Here is a 24,512-nt window from a genome sequence, read left to right as displayed (position 1 = left end):
TTCAGAAATCAAAAGCCAGTTATATTTAATTTGTGAGATTTTCATCATATTAATGGACTTTCTTGAATATACCATATCATGTTGATCATACATGCTCTATTTTTTTTTTTACAGGGACAAAGAAAAGCACATCGGTATGCCGTTGTAATAATACCCCGGCATCAGAATGGTTTTTGTCTGATGCCGACACTAAACTGGTAAGAAATATTCAGGGGTCATGGAGAAAAGGCTCTGCCAGATAGTCGAACCTCAGGTTCAGGAAGATCAGTGTGGTTTTCATGGAACACTGGACCAGCTCTACTTCCTCAGCAGGGTCCTGCAGGGTGTGTGGGAGTTTGCCCAACCAGTCTACATGTGCTTTGTGGACTTGGACAAGGAATTCAACCGTGTCCTTTGGAGAGCCCTGGGGTGGGCTCTCTGGGAGTATGGTGTACCAGGCCCTTTGATACTCTAATAGAGTCACATTCTGTTTATGTAACTCTGTGGTGTATAATATTGGTAGTTAAAGTCAAGTGTTAAAACAAAGTGTTTCCATATCAAATCTAGAGGTGTTAAAATGGAATCAATAACTCTTGACTTCTTAACTCTGAACTCTTACAGCAGCTATAACACTAAAAGAGTAAATTCACTGACTCCACCCCCGGAGTCACAGGTTCCCACTGAAGCAAAGCGACAGAATCCAAGTCATTTCAGAACAATTTGCTTTCCACATGTCTGAGTTGTTCACTGCGCTTGGTAAGTAATTTTTTTCTGAGATGGGTTATATAACAATTTTTTTGAGTTGAGACCAACCTGCATGATAGACGTCACGTTCTACACATTGCTCGGTTTTAGTATATTTATACACTTATACACCCCACGCAGAACGTTTGGGGTGTATAAGTGTTGGAGAAAAAAATCGAGTAGGTGAACATTGAGTCAAATTCTTGGCTAATTTGAACAAATCTGTAATAATCTGGACTATGTTTTCTCATGATGTTGAACATTTACATAAATATATTGTCAAATTTATCAACCTTTCTGATCCAGATTTTTTTCTTTGAAAAACAACTGTAAAATGTTTTTTCATGTTATTATTCTGCACTACCAGATATAATTTATGTTGTCATTATTCCAGTTGTTTTGCATTCTCATATGCATTTTGCAGCATGTTGTAATTCTTTATTGACTTTTTTGTATATATTAACTCCAGTTTGGTTGAGGATGTATCACTAGTCATCAACATCAGTCCTCCCCCTGTGGCTTCTTCCAAGATCCATGCTTCAAAAATGGTTATGTAAGTGTTAATTCTCTCCTTGGGCTGCCACCTTATCGCGGAGGAGGGGGTTGAGTGTCCCAATGATCCTAGGAGCTATGCTGTCTGGGCTTTATGCCCCTGGTAGGGCCACCCAAGGCAGACAGGTCCTAGGTGCGGGACCAGACAAAGCGCAGCCTGAAGACGCCGATGATGGACAAGATGGCGCGCGCCTGGTGGCTGACAGCATAGCTCCTAGGATCATTGGGGCACTCAACCCCCTCCTCCATGGAGCCTGGCCGGTGTCGAGAAAACTGGTATAGGGTTTGAGATCTATCCAGGTACACGCAGAAAAAGGTGCATGAAGGCCTGAAAGAAATAAAGCAATCTTGTGTTTTGATTTATAATGATTAAGATTGGACATGTATGAGTACAATTGGTAAAATGACTGTGTATAAGTAATCACTGAATGATTCTGAAATGTACGAATAATGATCTGTAATGATAACAACAATGAGATGATTATGTTTGATGATTTATAATAAGAGAAAGAGGTGATTAATTCTTAATGAATATCAAAGTTGTGATGATTTGAAAATTGATGCAAATAGTTTTTAATATAGGTTATAGGTTGACTGTGTTTAATGATTAATAACAGAGAAAATAGTGAGTGGAACGAGAAGGGGAACTTGTGAGTTCCTGCTGTCGCAAGCAGTTCTGAACAGATGGCCAGAACGCACAGGATGGGTGGTACGGTATGGTTGGCTAAGATCAACACGCTGAGGGAAGGACGGTACTTTCCACCCCAGCCAGCAGACAGGAGGGGCCGACGGGGGTTTCCGTGAAATCAGCAGATGTTCAGGAAACCACGTAAACTAAAACTCCCCATACACATACATGGCAGAGAAACGTATAAAAGCAGACGAAAAAGGAGAAGTTCTTGTTCTTTGTCCGCGGCGCTGAAGGAGTCAAAACGGAGAAGCAGAGGAAACAGCAAACGGACCGCACCCTGGAACCACGGGAGACTTGATACTCAGCGCCGCCAAGGAAGGACAAGTTCCGGACGCCCAAGCCCGAGTTCCTGATTCGGCCATCGGTCTTGCCTCCACCCCGAATACATTGCAACAGACTTGGAGAAAAGACAAAGTTCCCGGAGGGATAAAGAGCTGGGTTTAAAGGATTTAAACCCGTTCTACTTTGCTACTATTCTAAGGAGGATTTTTCCGCACAAGGATAAAGACTCTGTCCAAGGAATCTGGATGTCTCTGCTGCCAAGATTCACCATCAACTGGGTGTGAGTTGCCTCTGCTCCATAAAATTCCATCTCAGAAACAGTGACATAGGTTAGGGAAAGGAGACAGCATGGTATAGTTATACATGTGGATCTTATTATACTGTTCTCAAATTTATATACAATTGATTATTGATTTGTATGTCACATATTCCTGCTTAAGCTTGCTTAATAAAATTCATACTCTAAAATTCTAATGAGGTTGGTGGACATTGGAATTAATCGAGTCATGTAATCATTCTTCAGTTCCTCTAATAAAGGAAAAATTAATGTACATGGTTCTAGTAAAGAGGAGGCTTCATAATTTCCTTTGGCGAGAGTAAAATAATGACCCAGGGACTTACATCCAAGTCACTAAATTTAGTCTAGCCGGTTCCAAGAGCGAGTTATATTTTAGAAAGCGAGCTACCGTTAACAGAAGTGGTTATTGGAATTATGCAGCTGTGAGGGCTACTCAGCTGATTGTTTCTTAACTGAAAAGGGTCGTAACTTCTGAATTGGAGGTAGTTAGAGCTAGACGAATCGCTTTCGACACCAGTTTGAATAGATTATCTCTTATAGATCTCATTTAGGGTAATACCCAGGTCTTAGAGATTTTCCGGACCTGTTAGACAGAGAACTGGTCAGTAGTCAGCCCCGGAGGGTTGTGATGAAGTGGGCGGGGCTAGCTATTGCAGGATAACGGACACCGGGCTCAGCCCAAAGAGGAAACATGGCCCTTTGGCCCTTCTCATAGGTGGTGGGCCCATGGGAGGGCCAATTTCCCCCTACCATGGGCCCACCACCTATGAGAGGGGCCAAAGGGGTCAGGTGCAATATGAGTTGGGTGGCGGCCAAGGGAGGGGACCCTGGCGGTCCGATCCTCGGTTGCAGAAGCTGGCTCTTGGGACGTGGAATGTCACCTCTCTGGTGGGGAAGAAGCCGGAGCTAATGTGTGAGGTTGAGAGGTCCCGGCTAGAAATAGTCGGTCTCACCTTGACGCATGGCTCTGGTTCTTGAACTAGTCTCCTTGAGAGGGGCTAGACATACTTCCACTCTGGAGTTGCCCAAGGTGAGAGGCGTTGGGCAGGAGTGGGCATAATTGTTGTTCCCCATCTCGGCGCCTGTATGTTGGGGTTTACCCCTGTGAACGAGAGGGTAGCCTCCCTCCACCTATGGGTGGGGGGACGGGTCCTGACTGTCGTTTGTGCTTACGGGTCAAACGACAGTTCAGATTACCCACCCTGGAGCGGTTCGCAGCCGAGTGTGAAGCGGCCGGGATGAGAATCAGTGCTTCCAAATCCGAGGCCATGGTCTTGAGCCGGAAAAGGGTAGAGTGCCTTCTCCGGGTCGGGGTGTCCTGCCCCAAGTGGAGGAGTTCAAGTATCTCGGGGTGTTGTTCACGAATGAGGGGCAGAAGGGAGCAGGGAATTGACAGGCGGATTAGCGCAGCGTCTGCCGTGAAGCGGGCGCTGTACCGGTCTGCTGTGGTGAAGAGAGAGCTGAGTCAAAAAGCGAAGCTCACGATTTACCAGTAGATCTACGTTCCTCATGACCTCGTCTATGGTCATGAGGTTTGGGTCATGACCGAAAGAACGAGATCGTGAATACAAGTGGCCGAAATGGTTTTCTCCGTAGGGTGTCTGGGCTCTCCCTTAGAGATAGGGTGAGAAGCTCAGTCATCCGGGAGGGACTCAGAGTAGAGCTGCTGCTCCTTCACATCGAGAGGAGCCAGTTGAGGTGGATCGGGCATCTGGTGAGGATGTCTGCTGGACGCCTCCCTGGTGAGGTGTTCTGGGCACGTCCCACTGGGAGGAGGCCCCCGGGGAAGACCCAGGACACGCTGGAGTTATGATGTCTCTTGGCTGGCCTGGGAACGCCTTGGAATTCCCCCAGAGGAGCTGGAACAAGTGGCTGGGTAGAGGAAAGTCTGGGCCTCCCTTCTGAAGCTGCTACCCCCGCGACCCGGATAAAGATTTATCTTTATCTTCCGGATAAATCGGAAGAAAATGGATGGATGGATGGATGGATGGAAGTGTTAGTCTCTGAAACTACACATCTCTGTAATTTCCCTGCTGGGATGAATAAAGTAATTCTATTCTATTCTAAATGATGGCACTGAATACCAGGTTGGCCTGTTCTGGACTGTAATATCCAGCAGTCTACCTGTGTTAAGTAAAATTTACTATATCATATTATATGAACTGTATGCATTGATTCAGGCTGTACTTTCTCCACCTTGTACTTTGAGCAATTTCATACATGTTGTACTGAATAAAAATGTACTAAGCATTCTGCTTTTTGTATTGCACAGCTGATATGTCAGACCTTTTTATAAGCAATATGTGAATGAAAGCGACATGTGACACATGAACGTGAACATTATTTCACGTTGTAATATGTTTTCTAATTATGGTGCATGTTTAGAAAATAAGCATGTAATAAAAAGGCAGTGATTTTCTGAGTTGCATTTATTTCAAAAGAATTTTTAAAAGTTCAAAACAATAAAATACCCATTTAGTATTAATTACAAATAACTCTTATGAAGTTAAAAATACTCTGGAAGAGTTAATATTAAGATCTAACAGTGAGTTAGTGTTAGTAAATGTTAAATGTATAACACCACACAGAGTTGGTACTTGAGTTAAGGTACCAACTCTCCACAAAGAGTTAAATTAACACTTTCTGGTGTGGACCCATATAGACACAGTTAATTTGGGCCTGCTGGATTTGCTGTCCAGAACCTCCAAATACGAGGCCATGGTTTGCAGCTGGAATGAGGTAGAGTCCCCTCTCCAGGTTGGGACGACGTTCTGCCCAATAGTGAGGGGAAAATGAAGCAGGAGACAGTGAAGCAGGCGCTGTACTGGTCTATCCTGATGAAGAGAGAGCTAGGGTAAGGAGGAACTAAAAAGAGAGGAGAAATGCCTTAGGGTTTGCTGATTTGGAAACAAATTGTTGAACAACTTAAACTGTTGAACAAAAAAAAAAGATTGTGCAGGCAACAGATGTAGGATGGCATTTGACCCACCCCAGGACATAAACACAGATATCATGTGATAATGTCTCTAAGACAATGATGGATATGAGATCATCTATCCAAGCAGTCAGCCAATAAAACAAGCACGACAGCAATGCCAGCCAGTGCAAATATGTCTGTAGGGTGGATAAACCCTATAAAAAGTTAATGCAAAAGAGGAACCTTTGGTTGGACTCTCCAGGCAGCTTTGAGCCAAGATCGAGATGGAAACAGAACTCTCTCATTAGCTGGGTTCAGACCTCAAAGGCAAAGACAAAGACAAAGAAGAGGAACTGATGCCTTCCTTCCGTGAGGTCAGCTCGCCTACATCTCAACGGAGACAGAAAGATCTTGAAACAAGATGAAGATTGTTAAAGAGCGGCAAGACAAGAAGCTGAATGCCATGTGCACGAGAAAATCACCCTAAGACCAAAGAGCTGCCACTCTGAATCAGTACTCTTCCTGCCAGCACCCAAGTCCTGTGTGACCTCAACATCGATGCAGAGACGAAAGGTCATCAGACCTACAGAGATCCCTGCCTTTGTCGATCAACATCCTCCTCCTGCTGGAACACCTTATTCATCATCAGGCCAGCTCTGGGGTTCAAAACGCCATACTCTGTCCGTCTCTCTCAAAGGTTCCATTTTTAGTTCTCAGTGTCAGCATTGGGGAAAGATAGACTAGATGATTGATTTTACTTATTTGATTTTTTCTGCTACTGAATTAATCTGACTAATAAAATATTTAGCATAAAGAACAGGCAAAAGATGTTGTGATCACCGATTTCTGCCAATCACCTGGAATGGCTGTTAATTTTTTGCTTTAGGTATAAATGATACTATGTCAAAATGGAAAAATTATCTGGCAATAAATTCACCTAATTTAGACATAATATATATATATATATATATATATACACAGTATATATATATATACGTATATATATATATATATATCTTTTTGTTGTTTTTTGAAGTTACATGCTGCAGCTTTGAGCAGACGTTCTGAGTGAGAGTTCACTGCTGGGTGGAGGTTGAGCGGCGCTACGTCTGTGAAATATTACCACCAGTAGCTGCGGTTCAACAGCGGGAGCAGAACCAGCGTCTTCCACCGCCAGCTCGTTGACTTGAATTATTTTTCGGGTTATTTGTTTAGCTTTCTGACTGTGATGCTAATCCAGGTCACTGTTGGTAGTTGTGCTCTGCTTTACCTGCTGCCTGGCTGATCAGGAGGTCTTTTTTCCCTGCAGTGAGCCTCGATGTAGCCAAACTCCGTCAAGTATTTGTTTTTGAAATGCCATATTAGATTCGTTGTGTTGACGAATTGTGACGTGCTTCACTCCCGAGGTAGATTTCTACCACAACATGCAAACGTCCCCATTCTCTCTCAGACCGTTAAAGTTCCACACGACATCGCTTAGGAATTGTTGCTGTGTGCTTGTGCAGTGTGAAAGAAAGAGGAGATGAGCTGCACACGCAGGCTGTGAAGTGAGATAAACGTGATCGGTTTTGGTGATCGGCAACAAGACACAGTGATCGGTGATCTCCCATCATAGACTTTTTCACGGAAATCAGCTGATTCTGATCGGTGGCCTCTATTGTAAACATAATTTTAATTTATCATGACAACAATACATAAAAATTCTTATGATAACAAATTTATCACAATAAATAATAAATGATAAGATTAATGCCTACCCCTAGTAGGTATGTCTCACCTTAGCAGAAAAAATAAAGATTGATGTTTGCTGAAAGTTTGAATTTCATCTTACCCCTTCAGCACTGTAGCAGTTGTTTATTTGCATAAACTGTCACTGGATATAAATGATGTGATGAATCATTTGAATTGTTAGAACTCAATCTGGTGTCATCTTTGTTTTCTAATGTCAGTCAATGTATTTGGGATAGACATTTTTCATCTTTACCATTTACAATCGAGCTTGACTGAGATCTAGCTGACTCCAATTTGTTTTTTGACTAAATACACATTATGACACACTATAACAATAGCAAATATGAAATCCCCACTTCCTCATCCATATAAGACCAGTGAGCAAGTAAGAACACCACTCATACCTTATGATACACATGCTCACACAAACACACCCAATTTAATTCAGTTTCAATTCAGTTTACTTATAGTCATCAATTCACAATGCAGCTCATCTCAAGGCTCTTCACAAAAAATGTCCCAGCACACAAATCCTACTGCTGCACATTCACCTGTCAGATTATGAATTAGTTATTTTGGTATTAATTAGGTATTTCTCAATCTAAACCAGAACTATTCTCAAGCTTACTCTGTGTCACAAACAGAGTTGCTCTTTGAAAGTCATGGCTTTTTCCTGTGGTTGTAATTTATGTACATTTATAAATGAGAGCAGATTTTAATATTTCAGGTTTTATGCCTTAGTCATGCTATACAAATAAGATTTTGGACTGAATATTGTGTTTGTTTATGTAGTATACGTACAGGACTATTGAGGATCATGAGGCACTGGTCAAAGTGGTGATGCTCCATGGTAGAGTGACAGTACAGCTGGGCCAGTGGGTGATCACTCCTGGACAATGGTGACATAGCAGTCATCTGCACTGTAAATTCACTGATTACATGTATAGCCTCCATCTCCCCCTGTCTGACTTCCTACTATACCTCTGTATGTAGGAGTTGTTGACTCCCCTATGGTCCAAGTCATGGCAGAGAGTTGCAATCATCAAGGCCAAGATCTCCACATCATTCAGGTTATTCTGTCCAAAAAGGAATGAAATTACTTCCTTAGAACTGCTGCCACTGATTATGTCCAGTACAGAAATGAGTGACAAACCAGTCAATACCTAAAGAAATACTGTAAATTATTAGAAGAACAAATGTTACAAGACAGTCTGACTCTTTGAAGTGAAAACTAAATAAACAAAGAATGACTCAAGACATTTGCATATAAGCTGTCAACACCACTGCAAGATTTTATGTGGTTATGGTTTTAGTTGTGCTACAAGGAGTTAGCCTACCAGCAAAGCTATTCAAGCCTACATAGTATCTCAACATGTGGCAGCAGCAGGCATCCTCAATGCTCATGTCAGCAGCCACAGGATGGCCTTTCTAAAAAAGCTCCATGAATGATCAGCTCTGGAAAGCTGAAAGCCAAGAATAATACTTTTCACCAATCTGATGGTGAAAAAGAACAGCTTAAAAACTATAAATATCTTTGGCGTTGAGCTAAAATGTCTATTTATTTAACACTTTGCAGCAAACAAGGTTTTTGAATCGAAAATGCTTATTTTGTCAATATGAAGCCTAGGCGCAAATTCAACCTGGAAGACTCTTTTATCCTGTTAATTGAAGCGACCCGCTTACAGACGTCGACCTATCAACGCCGGACCAAGCCACGTCACGTCCAATCATCGACCAAGTCCCAGCTGATATGTCCTTCGCTCTCCAGCCGAGCTCAACCCACCACCACCCCCCCTCCTCCATTCGCCCGGTCTTGAGGCCCACTCCCTTCTTCAGCCGCCACCACCAGTGCCGGTCCCGGAGGGATGACGTTCCTATCGGCATCGGGATGCTCATCTGAAGCTTATCGCTAACGCTGCGATAACCGTTATCCCCAGCCGGGGCCTGAGCGCCAAAGACTGTAAATCCTGTATGTCAATAAAGTCTTCTAATTGTCGTCTTTTCTCCGTCTGAGTCTCTCCAGATTGAAATAGGGATTTTTGCTTGTGGGATTTTTTATTAAAATATGATTCATTTCAATTAATTATAGACCCTACAATTAACACAATTAAAAATGTTAATGGAATCAAGCAACTAATAAAATGATTTTTATTCTACAAAGGAGTTTGTACTCAGCCTCCAAACACTGACAAAGCAATGGAAATGTAGTCATTTTTAATCTTACAGATTTAATTTATGGAGTATTATAAGAATTGTTTAAAAAAGGTTTTAAATTGTGCTTTTTAAAAAAATGGCTCGTGGAATATTATTTATACAAGTCGTCGAGTCCAGAAGGTCTCCTTACCATCACTCCGATTTTTAGCTCCCTCCACAGATCAACACTTCAAAACATTAATATAACTTCTACTCCCAGGAAATATGCTAGTCAAATAAAAACTAAATCTTGATGTGAATAATTTTGGACTTAGCTGTATATTTAACCCTGTATGTAAAATACAGGGGTAAATATTTGTCTCTTACTTGATGGGTAAGGACAAGTAAAGTTCTCATTATTAAATATCGTTCAGAATGGATATTGTAGCTTTATACAGCCTTATAGAAAATGGCCCTGAATAAATGAAGATGTTGCTGAGTGTATGGAAGCTTCTGGCATAACTGAAAAATCAGAACCTACCTGTAAGCGTCCTGACTTGAGCAGAGCAAACATGCACTGCGCTGTGTTCAGTGCATGTCTCCAGTTGTGATAGGCCACGCTCTTCCTGTAGTTCTTCCTGACACTCAGAACCCACTGGCACAAGGTCTGCAGAGGATAAAAGCAGCAGTGAAAGTTTGACAACTACAAAAAACAGAGGTCCTGCCAGAGGATGACACAAACATTAATCCATAGTTTATTAAATCAAAATCATATTTCTAAAGTTGCAAAGCTTTGTGTAATGCAATTTTCACATTAACACTAGTTTAAAAGTTCAGAAAACAGCATTTTAATTAATTGCAATGTTGTGCTTTAGATTGATTTCATGTTCAGAAAAAGGGTGTCAGTCGAGGCTGGACATTATTGCCAATATTTATCTTGTTTTTTGCTTTCTTTAAAGTTGTTGCAGTGTCTAGGCGGTCTATATCTAAAGCATGTTGTTTGTAGAAATCTTTGATCTTAGTTCATTTTTGAAGATAGAGAGCTGTAGCTAACGTGTCCATCAGAGGAGCCAAGACACCAGCTGTTTCTAGAAATGTTTTTCATGCATATTTTGGAATATTGGACTAGAAAAGGTCAATGGAAATAAGTTCTTCATTTTCATAAAAACATTTTTACACTCGCTTGACGTGGTTTTTGGCTTTTCCGAAAAAAAGTTAAAGCGCTAGAGGAAATATTTAACTGTCGAAAAAGGGACTTTTTTGTCATCTGCAGGAGAAGTTCCTACATGGAAAACTTTCCAATCCACTGGTGGGCCTGTGCCTTATCAGGGGAACAAAACTCCAAACCTGGTGCAGACTCCGTTTTGCTGAAATGTGGTCCATGCTAGTTTGCAAACTACATTTTACCTACAGCCATGTCAACATCTGGCAAAATTGTTTAGCCTGGTTGATTCATGCCAAACTCATAGAAATACACCAAATTTATATTTTCTTTGATTTTTTTATTCTTTTTTGCAACACTTTCGGTGTTCGTTCAAGATTAGCATGACAAATGGATCGGAACAAAGCTAATGACCACGTCAGAGTTCTCTGTATGTCATGTTCTGTGCTCCTAAATCTTAAAGTATTTTAAGCAACAAATGCTAAAGAAGGCTTGTGATAATCTGAAGTTGCTAGGTGTCTTTGGGCAAAATCCATTGCCCATTTCGAGGCTGAATCACCAGCAGAGCAGCATCCCTCCACTGCCAGACCATCACTGTACAGGAAGTATGGAGAACTCTGAGGGCAGTGAACCTCCAGAAAGCTGCTGGATTGTCGGTGTGACAGGGAGAGAGTTGAAGGTCTGTGCAGATCAGCTGCTGACTTTTTACCAGCATCTTTAATCAGTCCTTCACCCAGTGCTCCATTCCACCTTGCTTAAAGTCTTTCATCATCATCCCTCTGCCACACAGAAACATTAGCAGTCTCAATGAATACAGGCCAGTGGCACTAAGGTCCATCCTCATGAAGTGCTTTGAGAAACCACACTCTACCCCCACCAGTTTGCGTACAGAACCAGCTGGTCTAGAGAGGATCCCATCGCTATCGCTCTGCACACCACATTGACACACATGGAGCAGCAAAGGAACTGCGTGAAGCTGCTCTTCCTGGACTTTAGCTCATCTTTTAACACCATCATACGGAGCAGACATCATACGGAGCAGACTGGTGAGGAACCTGGGGGATCCGGGTCTCTGCTGCTGGATCATGAACTTCCTGAGAATGAGATCCCACCTGTCCTCAGCACTGAGCACCAGCACCAGCTCTCCATAACGATGTGTTCTAAGCCCCTACTCTACTTTCTCTACACCCATGACTGTAGCCCCATCCACCTAAAGAACACCATCATAAAGTTGTCCAGTGGTGTCCTGTGCTGCTCTGTGGAGTTGGTGTTGAGCCATGGCATCTTGCTGTGGTTCTCCAGTTGCAGTACGGCAGAGAGGAAGCAGCTCCAGAGGGTCTTAAACCGCCCAGAGACTGATTGGCTGCCCTCTTCTATCTCTAGACGAGGCGTTTCAGAGCAATAAAGTCAAAAACAGACAGACTGATAAACAGTTTCTATCCAAGAGCTGTTGCCCTGACCACAGCTAATTCATCTAAAATCTGATCATCATTTATTTATTTATTTGAATTGCCTTAGAGAGTTGCTAGTTTTTGCATTTTGTTGTGCTTCCTTTCTTGCACAAAATATGAGAGCATAGCACCCATGATACAGAGTAAATGTTATACAGTGGAATATTTAATTTTGCATTTGATTTTAGTTGTGCTTTGCCTCAAAGACACTCTGAACTGAAGTCTAGTGGTCTAATAAGGACGCAGAGCACAGTAATTGGCTGACCATGCCAGATAAAAGGATGCGCTCCAGGTCAAAGAGCAAGAACCCACAAGTTAGGCGCTGAGTCATGGGAGGTAGATGAATGGCCAGCACTGATGACCAGGGCAGAGGGGAGCATCTGCCTGGAGAGAGCTGGAGAGGGCATGTCATACCTGAGGAGTGGAGCGGTTCCAGAGTGGCACAGAATCAGCTGTGTGCGGGCCTGAGGAGTACGCTGCAGGCAGATCACTACGGTCACAAGCAGCACAGCAAGTGGGGCTCAATCAATGGCACCAGGTATCAAATGTGGCCCTTCACCTGGTGACTTTTACAGACATTTGTTGGACCACGGCATACACCTAAAAAAGAGATGTTTTATTGAGCCTACCTTTGAGGCGATTTTGCAATAAATGACTTTCAATTTGATATTTGTTCCTTGGGTTTTTGAGTTGCTTGCTCCCCCTTGTGTCTAAGACTGGGGCTTGGATCCACACTGGCCACATAAAGTAAAGCATCACTGAAAGCAAGTAGGATTTTATACAGTGCTAAGCAGGACAAACAGTGCTAACTAAACTTGACTATTTCAGGTGTTTGTGCAGTCTGAGTGAAGACTCACCCCTCTTGCCATAAATCGGTGTTTCCTGCTGCTCTATGTGCTCATCAGGAACAGTATGCAGAAATAATTCAAGCAAGGCACCACAAGAACAGCATTATTCAGCTAATCAAATTCTGGCTTATTTTCTCCATAGTAATCATAAAATTATCATAGATTAGAATGAATGACTGCAGCAATGAATCTTCTGGAATACTAACAAAGTACTATTATTAGTACAGTAAATCTCAGCCAGTGTGCTTCCTGGGTGAGATGCTGTGGTCAGACTCAGCTCTCTGTGTTAATGTCACACTGACAGTCTGCTCTGCCCCAGGCTCCTCATTTTCTACAATCAAAGCTGTTTTTGTGACACACTCCAGAGGTCACCATCTGCAGATATTAACACAGTGTGTTAAAATGTGTCTCTGCCCTTTTGCGCTCACTGTACACATTTGAACTCATAAAAAAATACCATTGTGAAGAATGTGTGGACTACCTTACCTCAGAGGGGATTTAATTATTTGCTTTACATATTTTAGTTTTGTCTTTCTTTTGTCATTACTTCATCTTTATTATTGTATTGTATTCATTGTTAAAACTGCTATCTGCTGTTGGGTCAACTTATAAAGTGGAATGCATATAGCTGTAAAAGACAGATGAATGTAACTATAGAAAAGTGTCACTATTTGTGAAAGTAAGTAAAAAATGTATTTACTCACTATCATGCACTGATGCTACTACCACTGCTGACAAAAAAGTCAATAATTTTTGGAATTAATAAAATAAGGAACCTGTTTACATAGAAGCACAAACAGTATACACAATACACAACTAGCTGGCAAGAATACATTAGAACCTAGTTCATTCAAACAAACCTAACTGCTTTGAGACAGAGAAGGCAGAGAAGAGGCGACTCAAACATTTGCCTGACAGAAAAGTCCCACAACAAAAAAAGACTACATAGAATATGAGATGAAATAGTAGTGCCACAAAATTTAAGACCTTTGATTAACATATTGAAGGCCAGTCTACCTTTTTTTTTAATTAATTGAAGACATTGCAAGGACTTACTTTAAGACATGTGAATTTAAGATTTTAAGAACAGACACCCTGTTTCCATACAAACACATATGCACATTTTTTTTCTGTCTGTCTGAAGTTAAATCAGACCAAACTTTTCAAGTTTTAGGTTAGTTTAAATTACAAATAAAATAATTTTATTTGCTTTAAGCCCCTAAAATATTTTTGGCAACTTTCTTATATATATATATATTTTTATATATAAAAGAAGTGGAAATGAATATATCTTATCCATCAGTTGTGCCCTGAACAAGTGTGCTACTACTTGTATGAATGTGTAGTGGAGTAAGTTTCACTTAGTTGCTGTTGAGTACTGGAAGACTGCATTACCTGCCTTCTGCTAAAAAAAAATAAATTATTACATTTTAATTGATTGTGATCAGGAGGAATGAGGGGCTCACACAACTGCATGCATATTTATATTTCAAGCTTACAAAGTTAGGTGTAGTTGTGATTAATTACAGCACCAGAGTGAGATTAATTTGATTAAAAATGTAAATCTATTGACAGCACTTACATATATAAGTGTTTTAATTAAAGAAATCCAAGGTATATAAGAAAGGAAGAGAAGCATAAAGAAATATATTAACTATATAGAATGTAGGCAAGTTCTTACCGTGTACTTCATCTGGAAGTTCTGGATCAGTTTGAGGTCAATAAACATGCGGATAGTAGCCAGGGTGGTTTCAGTGTCTGACAAGTCGAAATCACTGAAACTGAAGTCCAGCAGATGCAGCGACTGTGCCGAAGGAACTGTGGTCACCTGCAAACACCAACACACACCCATGAGTTGGAAAAGTATTCAGTTGGACATTAACAAGGTGTAGATCATAATTTTGCTTGTTTTTAATTCCATTAGAACCTCAATAAGGTCTTTATGAAGGTTTCTTGTCTTGCATTGCCACATAAACGGCATGCAGTTACCTCAGAAAATCAGGCATGTGTCTGAACAGATGATTCAGACTCTTTGTAGCTCCCGAGGGAGGCCCCTCATCAGGCTACAATCACTTCACACTAAGAAGACAAGCACAGAGCTGGACCTTAGCTGATCCTGTGATCCCATTGGTTGAGCTAATGTAGTAGCTGGTTGGCCCATATACTCCCAACAGAACCTTTCCCTCTCAGACTACAGGTTTACTGTTGGTAGCTAGTAGGGCTGCACTGATTGCAGTTTTCTATCCGATTACCGATTTTTTAAAAAGCCTTACCTGCCGATTCCAATTTTGGCCAATACCATTTTTTTGTCTGAAATGTTGCTTAATATAACAAGAAAGTTGCTGAGTTGGCAACAGTGGGGTAACTATTGTTAAATGTAAATGTGCAGACATGACCTGGTGGGTCGGTCTATCAGTCAAACCTTTTTCGCGGGAGAGCAAAAGAGGACAGTGGTTGATTTTTAGGCATTTGGTGAGGTAGATAAGATCAGTGGATAAAATTGACTTCACATGTAAAAATCGGCCGATCACCTATCTCCCAAAATTAAGGACATCGGCACAGATAGATTGGCTGGCCAATAAATTGGTGCACCCCTATTTGCTAGTCTACAGTAAACATCCTGTTTACTGTAGACTAGGGTTGAAACTTTCTTCTTGGTAACATTTTTAGACTAGCTTAGTATATCCTGAGCTATCTCTGTAGTTATGTTGCTATAAGTGAAGGTTTCTGGAGAACAAACTGACCACTTTTCCTCAATGCAACTTTCTCCTACTACTCTCCAATTCTGGATTATGTGCTGCTATTTTGACTTTCAACTTTATGTCTCTGTTTTTTCCTCTTCATAGAAGATGCATCTGGTATGCTTAGTTGTGACATCTTAATGGATGGTGATGTTGGTCATCAGCTTAATGTTCTTCTACATAGATGATACACTTGGACCTATCTCATGGAGGACCAAATCTCTTAATAGTTTGTTTAGTCTTTTTCTTATACACGCGTTTGTTCTGTTTACATTGCTTCATCTCCTTTTTTTTGCTTGTCCTTTTTTTTCATTTCTGCCTTCTTGTTTTAATGAAAACATGGCATTTAGCATAAAATATTACATCAGCAGCGAAAAATATGTTTGAAAATCAAATTACCACAAACAATTAATGAAGTTTTAATCTCTCCCTGAGGAAGCTCTGCCACATTTAATGTATAATATTCAGGCAAATTGCAAAATATGAGGATATAAATCAACTGGAGTAAATCTGATGACATGCCAACATGACAACAACGTGCCAAGCATACATGGTAGAAAAATTTTAGGTGGGTCCCAAAGATCTAGTCAATCTGAATTTTAAACCAACTCTACAAAAAATAAAAACAAATATAGAAGAGTGGGGTAAAACACAACTTACCGTCTGGGGAAAGATTCATATTAAAATGATGGTTGTGCCAAAAAATGATTTTAGATAAAAGATCAGACTGGATGGATACTGAGACCAAACTATGCTCACCATTTATTTCCAAACCCAAGTTCATCACATTTCTAAATGTTCTGTGTTTTAATGCTAATCAAGTAGGCAAATTTTTTTAGCAGGGCCACAAAACCATGAAACTACAAGATGCGTGTGGGTAGGTATAAGAAAAGAGACAGCTAGGTAGCATTTATTTTCCCTCTGCTGTCTGGCTCAACTCTTCTCTGCTGATGGCTGCTTCTTCCAGACGAGATTCATCCCGGAGTTCTGGTCCTGCTCACAATGCAGATGGTTTTCCTCATCGTTCACCATGTCAGCCATGGGCCGCCATCTTCTGTTCCCTGAGAAGAGTAATTAGATGTTAAAGCATATATGTAGCTCAAAAATCACAGACATACTAGTGTGGACAAGTTATACACCCACAAAGAACTATTTAAATTAACACAGGCATATTTACTTTATATGCATACAAACATTTTTTATCATTAACAGACATACAAAACTGGAATATTTCAGAGTAAATTTAAAGGTACAAACCTAATAAATACTTGTTTTGTAAGTATTAAACATACAGTCATTAAAAAAAAGTATACCAACCTAGTTTTCTTCAAGTTTCTTCATTTTAATGTCTGGTGCAACTATTTTCCATGTCTTCATGACTGTATAGGCAACCATAAAATACAATATAAACCAGACAGATATGGCTGCACACTGCTCACTTTAGCAGCATGGCCGGATGGACAGCAGCGTGTTGAATGTGCGTCTGTGGATGCCAGGGTGCTGGTGAGACGGTCTCCGACGCAGATCTGCAAGGCTTGTTATTCTTCTCATTCTCCAAGCTCAACAATACAACTCATTCTTCGATGCTCCATAGAGTTGCCTCTGATTATTGCAGTTTCCTTATAATCTACAGAAAAACCTTCACATCATTGATGCACCTCAGCTGGTAGCTGTGGAGGACTCCTGAAGCTTCAATCAGAAGCCAACTTCAGTGGCTGCTTTGTCCAAACTATGAAAATCCTGACAGTGAATCTCTAAGTCCATTAGACTCTGAAACACCTTCTGTCTGAGCGTCCACACGAAAAATAATAAAATCAGAAGTTATAACACTATTTTCTAATGCAGTTGTTAAGCTTCAGTTCATCGATAAACTGCTGGACAGCCTTGACACCACCTTCCTCGTTTGCACAATGAGGCAGAAATGCAAAAGAAAAGTGAAAAAAGGAGATGATTCAATGTAAAAAGAACAAACTCTTGCATAAGGAAAGGCAAATAAAAAATATATATTTTATTTTCAAGACATACATTTCTTTATGAAAATGAGAAAATTATATATTTCTACTTTTATTTTGAACTATGTCAGTTTTGGTCCTCCATACTGTCTTCCAGTGTTTAACAAGACAAAGCCATTGGCTAAGCTTTTACTGTGTCAAACTGTATCTGATCTTTTTCATCCTATAAGCCTTTAAAACAGGTTAAGAGCTGATCTGTTTAGCTGTGTTTCTCTCCTACTTAAGCTGCTACTACTGCCATTAACTTTTAACTTTCCTTTAAAATAGAAAGTACTCCTGGATCAGTGTTGCTATGTTTTATTTCTGTGTCTTCTCAAACCTCTAGGCCAGGGGTCTGCAACCTTTACAACATAGAGAGTCATTCTTGACCTCAGTCTGGATAATATACTCATTTAGAGCCGCAAATATTACATTGTCTTGATACATTTCTTCTGGTAAATTGGTCATTTTTAATAAAACTATATCATTTGGACACATTTTCCTCTGGGGTGTGTCGTTGAAGACGGTCCACAGAGCCACACGCGGCTCCGCAGCCGCAGGTTGAAGACCCCTGGCCCAGACCGTCACGGCAGAACCTGATTCAGGTTTTGGTTCTGCTGGAGATTTCCTAATTGTTATGGAGGAGTTTTCCTTTCCACTGTCTGTGTTCGTCCAGGAGGAGTGAATGCTGCAAGTCAAAGACCTCATGCAATCTGCTGGGTTTCCTTTGATAGAAAACTTTTCAACCAATTTGAAAAAAATCAACTGAATATGACTGCATTGTTTGACAGCTGAGATCAATTTGTAATGTACGTAATTAATTGGAAATCTGTTTGTATGAGTGTGGTATTTTCTGAATAATACAGTACATTTTATTTATAAAGCACTTTTCAAGACACTCAAAAATGCTGTACAGTAATAAAGATTAAAAGCAACAACAAGCGATCTGAGAAATATGAAAGAAATTGTATCTCATATTTAACATGATCACATAGTGAGAATCTCATACTGACTTATCATTCTTGTTGAGTTTGTTTTATACAGGCCATAGTTAGCATGCTGATTATGGCCTGTAAATCCTGAAATAGAGTTTCTGGGTCTTTGGTGACTACTTCAGTATCACACATCATCAATTATCAAGGCAGCTAAATGTTCACAACAGTGCTAAATAACTTCTCCTGCTATTCCAGTTGTGAATATGAACAGAAAGCAGCCATTTTGAGTTGTTTTTATTGGAGTCTTTGTGCTGATTCAGTTGTGTTACATTTCATGACTGTCATCAAACACAAGGTCAGCTCTTTGTGACCTTTAGAAACCCCTTCTTTGCGTGTCACTGTGCCTCCAGTTTCATATTGATGCTTGTATCATACATGCATAGTTTGAAATGTTAATTTTCAGCAGTTACCTGAAGTTCCCGGGTTTCCTCCTCAGTGGCAGAGGCATGATATGATAAAACCTGGAGGGCACAGACAAATCAAATTCAGCAGCATGTGGCAGCACATGCTGCATATATGGAAATACAGTGGGTATGGAAAGTATTCAGACCCCTTTAAAGTTTTCACTGTTTCATTACAGCCACTTCAATCAAAACAGGAAGAATGCAGAGGATCCACAAATCCAGGCGTGAAAGAGCGTGCTTCTAATCACTACTGAGCAAAGGGTCTGAATACTTATGCCCATTTGATCCTTCAGCCACAGCCTCCCAGACACTGATCAGAGATGTGAACTGTTTTCTTTCACCATAAATCTCCTGTTTAAGAAAGGCCCACAGGTTGTCAATGGGGTTTCTGAACATCTTGTACTTCTGGGTACTGCAGGTAGGTTGCAGTTCTGGAAAATGACCGCACTGGAAGATAATGTAGCTTCACATTTGATTCTTTTCAAATCTCTGGCAGTTAATTAACGTCTTTTTTTCTCAACACGTTTCTTGCAACCCTGTTAGCTACTGGCAATAAAACGTTTGATGGCTGTGTGATCACGCCCCGTATCTTAGTAATTTCAAAAGTGCTGCTTCCCTCTGAAAGACTTTTTAGAGTTTCTTAAATCTCTTTTTTGGCTCATTTTGCCTGAGGAAAAGAAGCTGCCTAATAATTATACCCATCTTGATATAGGGTGTTGATCTTCTTAGCCCCACCCCCCTTATTAACCAAATACACATCAGCTGATGTGTTCATATTCAACAAGGTTCAGGTTTAAACAGCTTGGAGTTGGAAAATATGCACCCAAATGATGATATGATCCAGACTGAAACTTGCCTAACAATTGTGCACACAGTGTATAGTGGAACAATAATTAAAAGAAACGGTAACACTTTATTTGACAGGTTGTGAATAAGACTGTCATGACACTGTCATGAACATGAGTAAGTCTTCATGAATATTTATGATTGTTGTCATAAAGTGTCATTTGGTAAATCATGACACTTTTAATTCAAAGTTGACATTATTCAAAATGTCTTTATGACAACTTGACATTAACCTAGAATCATCATATGTCATAAATATGTAATAATAGTAGTCACAATAATGTCATTAAGTGTTAAGATTACACTGTCAAACAAAACAGTGACAGAACTGTAAGTAATATCTCCCCCTACTTGAAATAAAGCAAAACAAGTACGACCAAAAATAAAGATTTCATTAAGCTTTATTACACTGTGAAATGATTTAATAACAGGCGTTAATAATTCTTTTTACATCAAGTGGAACAAGTAGCACCAGTTATGAAGATGTCATTAAGTGTTATTACAGAGTCATTACTACTAACTCTTACCTCAAGTAAAGTGAAACCAGTAGCAACAAATATAAAGATGTTATTCAGTGTAATCAGTGTCAAATGCTATGCTAACAGAATCATTGATATTAAGTCTTACCTCAAGTGAAGTTGAAAACACTGAACTACTTATAACTACCATCATAGCTGTAGAACGAACCCTTTGTACATTGGAATAAAACAAAGGATAACTTGTTTTTCAGAGGGTTTAACTTCTATTCAGTATATTGTAACTCTGAAATACTAATTGAAAAACTAAAACAGAACTACTTATTCTTTAACTTAAGAAAATAGTTTTTTTCAAAAGTCAGCTATCTCCTTCATTATAGCCTTCCTGTAACACTCTGACATCAGGGAGATATTCTTCTTGTCTTCATTTCCTAGGAGCAGCTCTTTGAAAGTGTCTGGAAATGCTCAGAAATTGTAGCTGTTCTTGAAATGATTGTGATCAGTGTTAATCATATTAGCTTTAAAATTGTTAGATTAAAACTGGAGGGACAAAACCTATTTGCCTGTCTTTAAAATATGTTTAAGATTAAGGGCTAACTTTACAGTAATGGAGTTTAATAACTTTAGCTAACATTAACTTACAGCAAGGTAGCATTGGCTTGAATTGCTCATAGTTAACATTATAAAAACAAGAGACCTTCCTAAATGTATTAGGTGACATACTTTGGCTTCTTTTTAAGCAGGAGGTCTGGCCGTTATAACTTGTGTTAGGTTGGCCCCACAAGATTGAAGATTTCTTCTTCACCAACACATTTGCACGCCTGTTCGTGCACTGCTGCCTCTCACTGGTGGAGATGGTGTATTGCACTACTTAAAACAGCCTTATGTAATGTTTCAAATGCAAAGTTCATAAGTGCTTTGTAGACATCTTGCTGTAAAACTTCAGATCAATTAAATTAAGACATTTAAAACTAAACAAAATGGCAAAGAAATAAAATATTACCACATAAAGGTACATCATTTTTAAAGTTTAATCAGTAATACTTTTATAACAGATTTATGTCAGATCATGATTTCTTGGTTAATGTCAAGTTGTCATAACAAAGACATTTTGAATAATGTCAACTGTTTATTAAAAGTGTCATGATTTACCAAATGACACTTTATGATAACAGTCATAAATATTCATGAAGACTTACTCATGTTCATGACAGGTGTTGTCATGTTTATGACAGTGTCATGACAGTCTTATTCACAACCCGTCAAATAAAGTGTTACCAAAGAAACAGGTAATTTCTGACTCAACATGAAAATAAAGAGAACCTAAAGTCATTCTATTCCAAGTATGAAGACTCCCTGATCTTAAACCCACTTTCAGACAGCCCATTCCCCCTTTGGGTTCCAAACAAAGAAAATATTTTGTAGACAAGATGTAACATGTTCAAATGTTGCAATATTGATGTAAAAGCTAACTGCTTTAAATTCTTCAGAACTTTCTCCCTGACCTGTGTGCTGTGTTTAATAGGTTACTGTAATCATGAGTAGTTGATAGTCGAAATCAGTAATATCGGAGCAATTTCCGATATCAATATTGGATTGTGACATTCCTATTTATCTCCATTCTTGGGGGTACAGCCAATCAGTGCCAAAGAAAATGAATGCCTGGATTGGGTGCCTTAATGTCAGCCAATACTGTCATTCAGCTTCCCATTTTCTTTCAAATATTTGAGATATGCTCTACAAAAAAAATCTGCAAATGTTCCGCACATAATTTGGAGTTACTTTTCACAAAAATTCTTTGAACACTGAACTAGGCGGGGTCCAGTGTGTTCTTCTTCCAGATCTGAGAAAGTAAACAAAGCTGACCTCCAGAGTGACCTCCTGTTTGGCCATGGCTCTCTCCACAGTCTCATACATCTGTGTGTTCTGAATGCCAAGGCCACAGAAGATGGCAAACGCTTCCAGGAACTGCTCATCGTTTCTGTTGAAGGTCTTGACGGTGCTTGACGCTTCGTCCGTTTTGTTCACCAACTGACACACCCCTACAAGCACGCACACACACACACACACCCGCCCACACGCGTGCACCCAGACACACAAAACATAAATTGTTCAATTTGGTTATTACATAGAAATTTAACAAATCATCCCCACTAACATTACACTGCCACTACTATGAAAACGCTGGACATGTTTCAGTCATGAGACTTTAAAAGTCAATGGGTGCAGTAGAGTTTATTGCTCTAGAGCAGGGGTCACCAACACGGTGCCCGCGGACACCCTGTCGCCCGAGGGGACCTTGTCAGTCGCCCGCGGAGCAAGTTCTAAAAATAACCATTGTCGTTAGGGAGCACTGCCAACGCAATTATTTAATTTAATGTTTTTACATTGAATTAATAACATTTGATTATATTTAGATTTTTGTTTAAAAGTAAATTACAAAAAACATTTAAAATAAATAGCTTTATGCATAACATTCTTTTCTATAGTTAAAGTTTCGTCAAGATGGCGCCGGCCCAGCTGGCTGCCTGCAGACGCAGCTCCCGTCGTGTGTGTTTGTCTGTGTATATTTGCTGTAACCGATTAATGATCCGTGCTTGAAGAACCCATGGATCATCAGTTGGGCTTTCCACAATAGCTGGATGTGGTTCTGTCGATGTTCTCCGTGTTCATCTCCTACTTTTTATACTCTTGGTTGCGGAGAACCTCGGGCATTGTTTGCTCGCATGAACGGCTGATTGCGCTGTGTGGGCCTCTGCTGCTGCCCGGAGACGGGCCTGTGGTCCCGGAGGAGTTACGGAGGAGACGACGGGGCTGTGGGTCTGGAGTTAAACGGAGGTAGAAGAGGAGACGGCGCAGGCCAGCGATACCGGCGATTATTGTGGGGAACGTGAGGTCTTTGGGAAATAGGACAGACGAACTCACGGCGCTGGTTAGGACCCAGAAGAAGTACTGGGAGTGCAGTATCTTCTGCTTCATGGAAACCTGGCTACACTCACTTATTCCGGAATACAGCGTGGAGGTTCCTGGATTTTCCTTGGTTCAGGGGACAGGGACTTTTCCAAGAGTCGGAAGAAGAAGGGCGGCAGGATTGCACTTATGTGAGTGAGAGGTGGTGTAATCCCGGCCATGTTAACGTGAAGGAACAGATTTGTAGCCCGGACATTGAACTTCTGGCTGTGGGAATGCGGCCGTGTTATTTACTGAGGGAGTTTACGTCCGCCATTTTGATCGCTGTTTACATTCCTCCATCAGCTGATGCAGCGGTGGCCTGTGACGTCATCAGCGCTACTACAGCCAAACTCCAGACTAAACACCCGGACATTGTTATTGTGTCTTGTCTCTTGTCTTGTCTTGTCTTGTCTCTATGCTGTAACTGCGAAGTAATTTCCCTGCTGGGATGAATAAAGTACTGCTATTCTATTCTATTCTATTCAGAACTGCGCAGACGCCTGCAGGATATTATTGGAGGGCAGCAGCGCCTGCAGCTGTACGGCTGCACCTGCTCTGCCTACCTTAAGATTTTCCTTGAAGTAAAAAAAGAAAAGAATAATTTCTGAAATTTTTATTATTGAACCCTCTTTACAATTAACAAAATTGTGGAGAAAAAAAAAGATTGTGTGTGTCAAAACATCTTGTATGTAGCGCACGTCTGAATCTATAATATTGCTAAATGCTACAGCTTATCTGTAGCATTTATTTAAAAAATTCCTTGTCTTGCAGAACCTTGTCTACCAGATTCAATCCCAAGACGGTGAAATTTGGGCCCGTAAACAAAGAAAGCAACATGGTGCGTACCTATGACTTTGTCTTTCTTGCCATTTCTGATTGGAGTGCAGAGCAAACTTTTTATCCGACTGCTGGAGTGATCAGGGCTTTCACACTGTTAAATAACAAAGGGGATTACTTAGTAGGACTGGGAAAAAAATGAAGTAAAGAAAAGTGAGGAGGTGTGAGGCACAGACTGTCCAAGGGAAGCGCTGGTCCTTGGTGACATCGATGATGTTGAGAGGCTGCATGGTGTTTCTAACATACTGAGCGTACATGTAGTTTATCTGACTGACATCACAGTCTCTGAGGAAGAAAACACACAATATAGCAAATACCTTTAGTTACATTCAAATAGACCAAACCAAGCATTATAAACTGATAAGGTCATCTTCACAAATGGTTATGTCTGTATTTGGACAGATCACAAAATGTGGATTTAGTTTAGGGCTGAGAGACATTTATAAGAGACATTTTGAAATATATTTAATTTACCCGTATGT

General features: G+C 40.4%; 1 protein-coding gene across 5 annotated transcripts in view; it reads right to left on the bottom strand.

Annotated features, from left to right (window-relative positions):
* pde5ab (phosphodiesterase 5A, cGMP-specific, b) overlaps positions 1-24,512 on the bottom strand; it is a 126,494-nt gene that overhangs the window by 27,345 nt on the left and 74,637 nt on the right. For 3 of the 5 annotated variants that reach the window (XM_028038300.1, XM_028038298.1, XM_028038303.1), the window contains exons 9-16: positions 24,207-24,315; positions 24,040-24,124; positions 22,108-22,283; positions 18,926-18,976; positions 14,470-14,616; positions 9,869-9,994; positions 8,176-8,270; positions 7,996-8,083 (exon numbers count right to left, since the gene is read on the bottom strand). In XM_028038300.1, coding sequence (XP_027894101.1) covers positions 7,996-8,083; positions 8,176-8,270; positions 9,869-9,994; positions 14,470-14,616; positions 18,926-18,976; positions 22,108-22,283; positions 24,040-24,124; positions 24,207-24,315 — 877 coding nt within the window. Of the gene's footprint in view, positions 1-5,025; positions 5,412-7,995; positions 8,084-8,175; positions 8,271-9,868; positions 9,995-14,469; positions 14,617-18,925; positions 18,977-22,107; positions 22,284-24,039; positions 24,125-24,206; positions 24,316-24,512 lie in introns of those variants that run through there. The other 2 variants (XM_028038302.1, XM_028038301.1) reach the window with 2 other exon arrangements.

Source organism: Xiphophorus couchianus, chromosome 14 (assembly GCF_001444195.1).
Source record: "Xiphophorus couchianus chromosome 14, X_couchianus-1.0, whole genome shotgun sequence".
Lineage (NCBI taxonomy): Eukaryota > Metazoa > Chordata > Actinopteri > Cyprinodontiformes > Poeciliidae > Xiphophorus > Xiphophorus couchianus.
The sequence above is the reverse complement of the archived record's forward strand: the minus strand, read 5'-3'. Positions and strand labels throughout refer to the sequence as shown.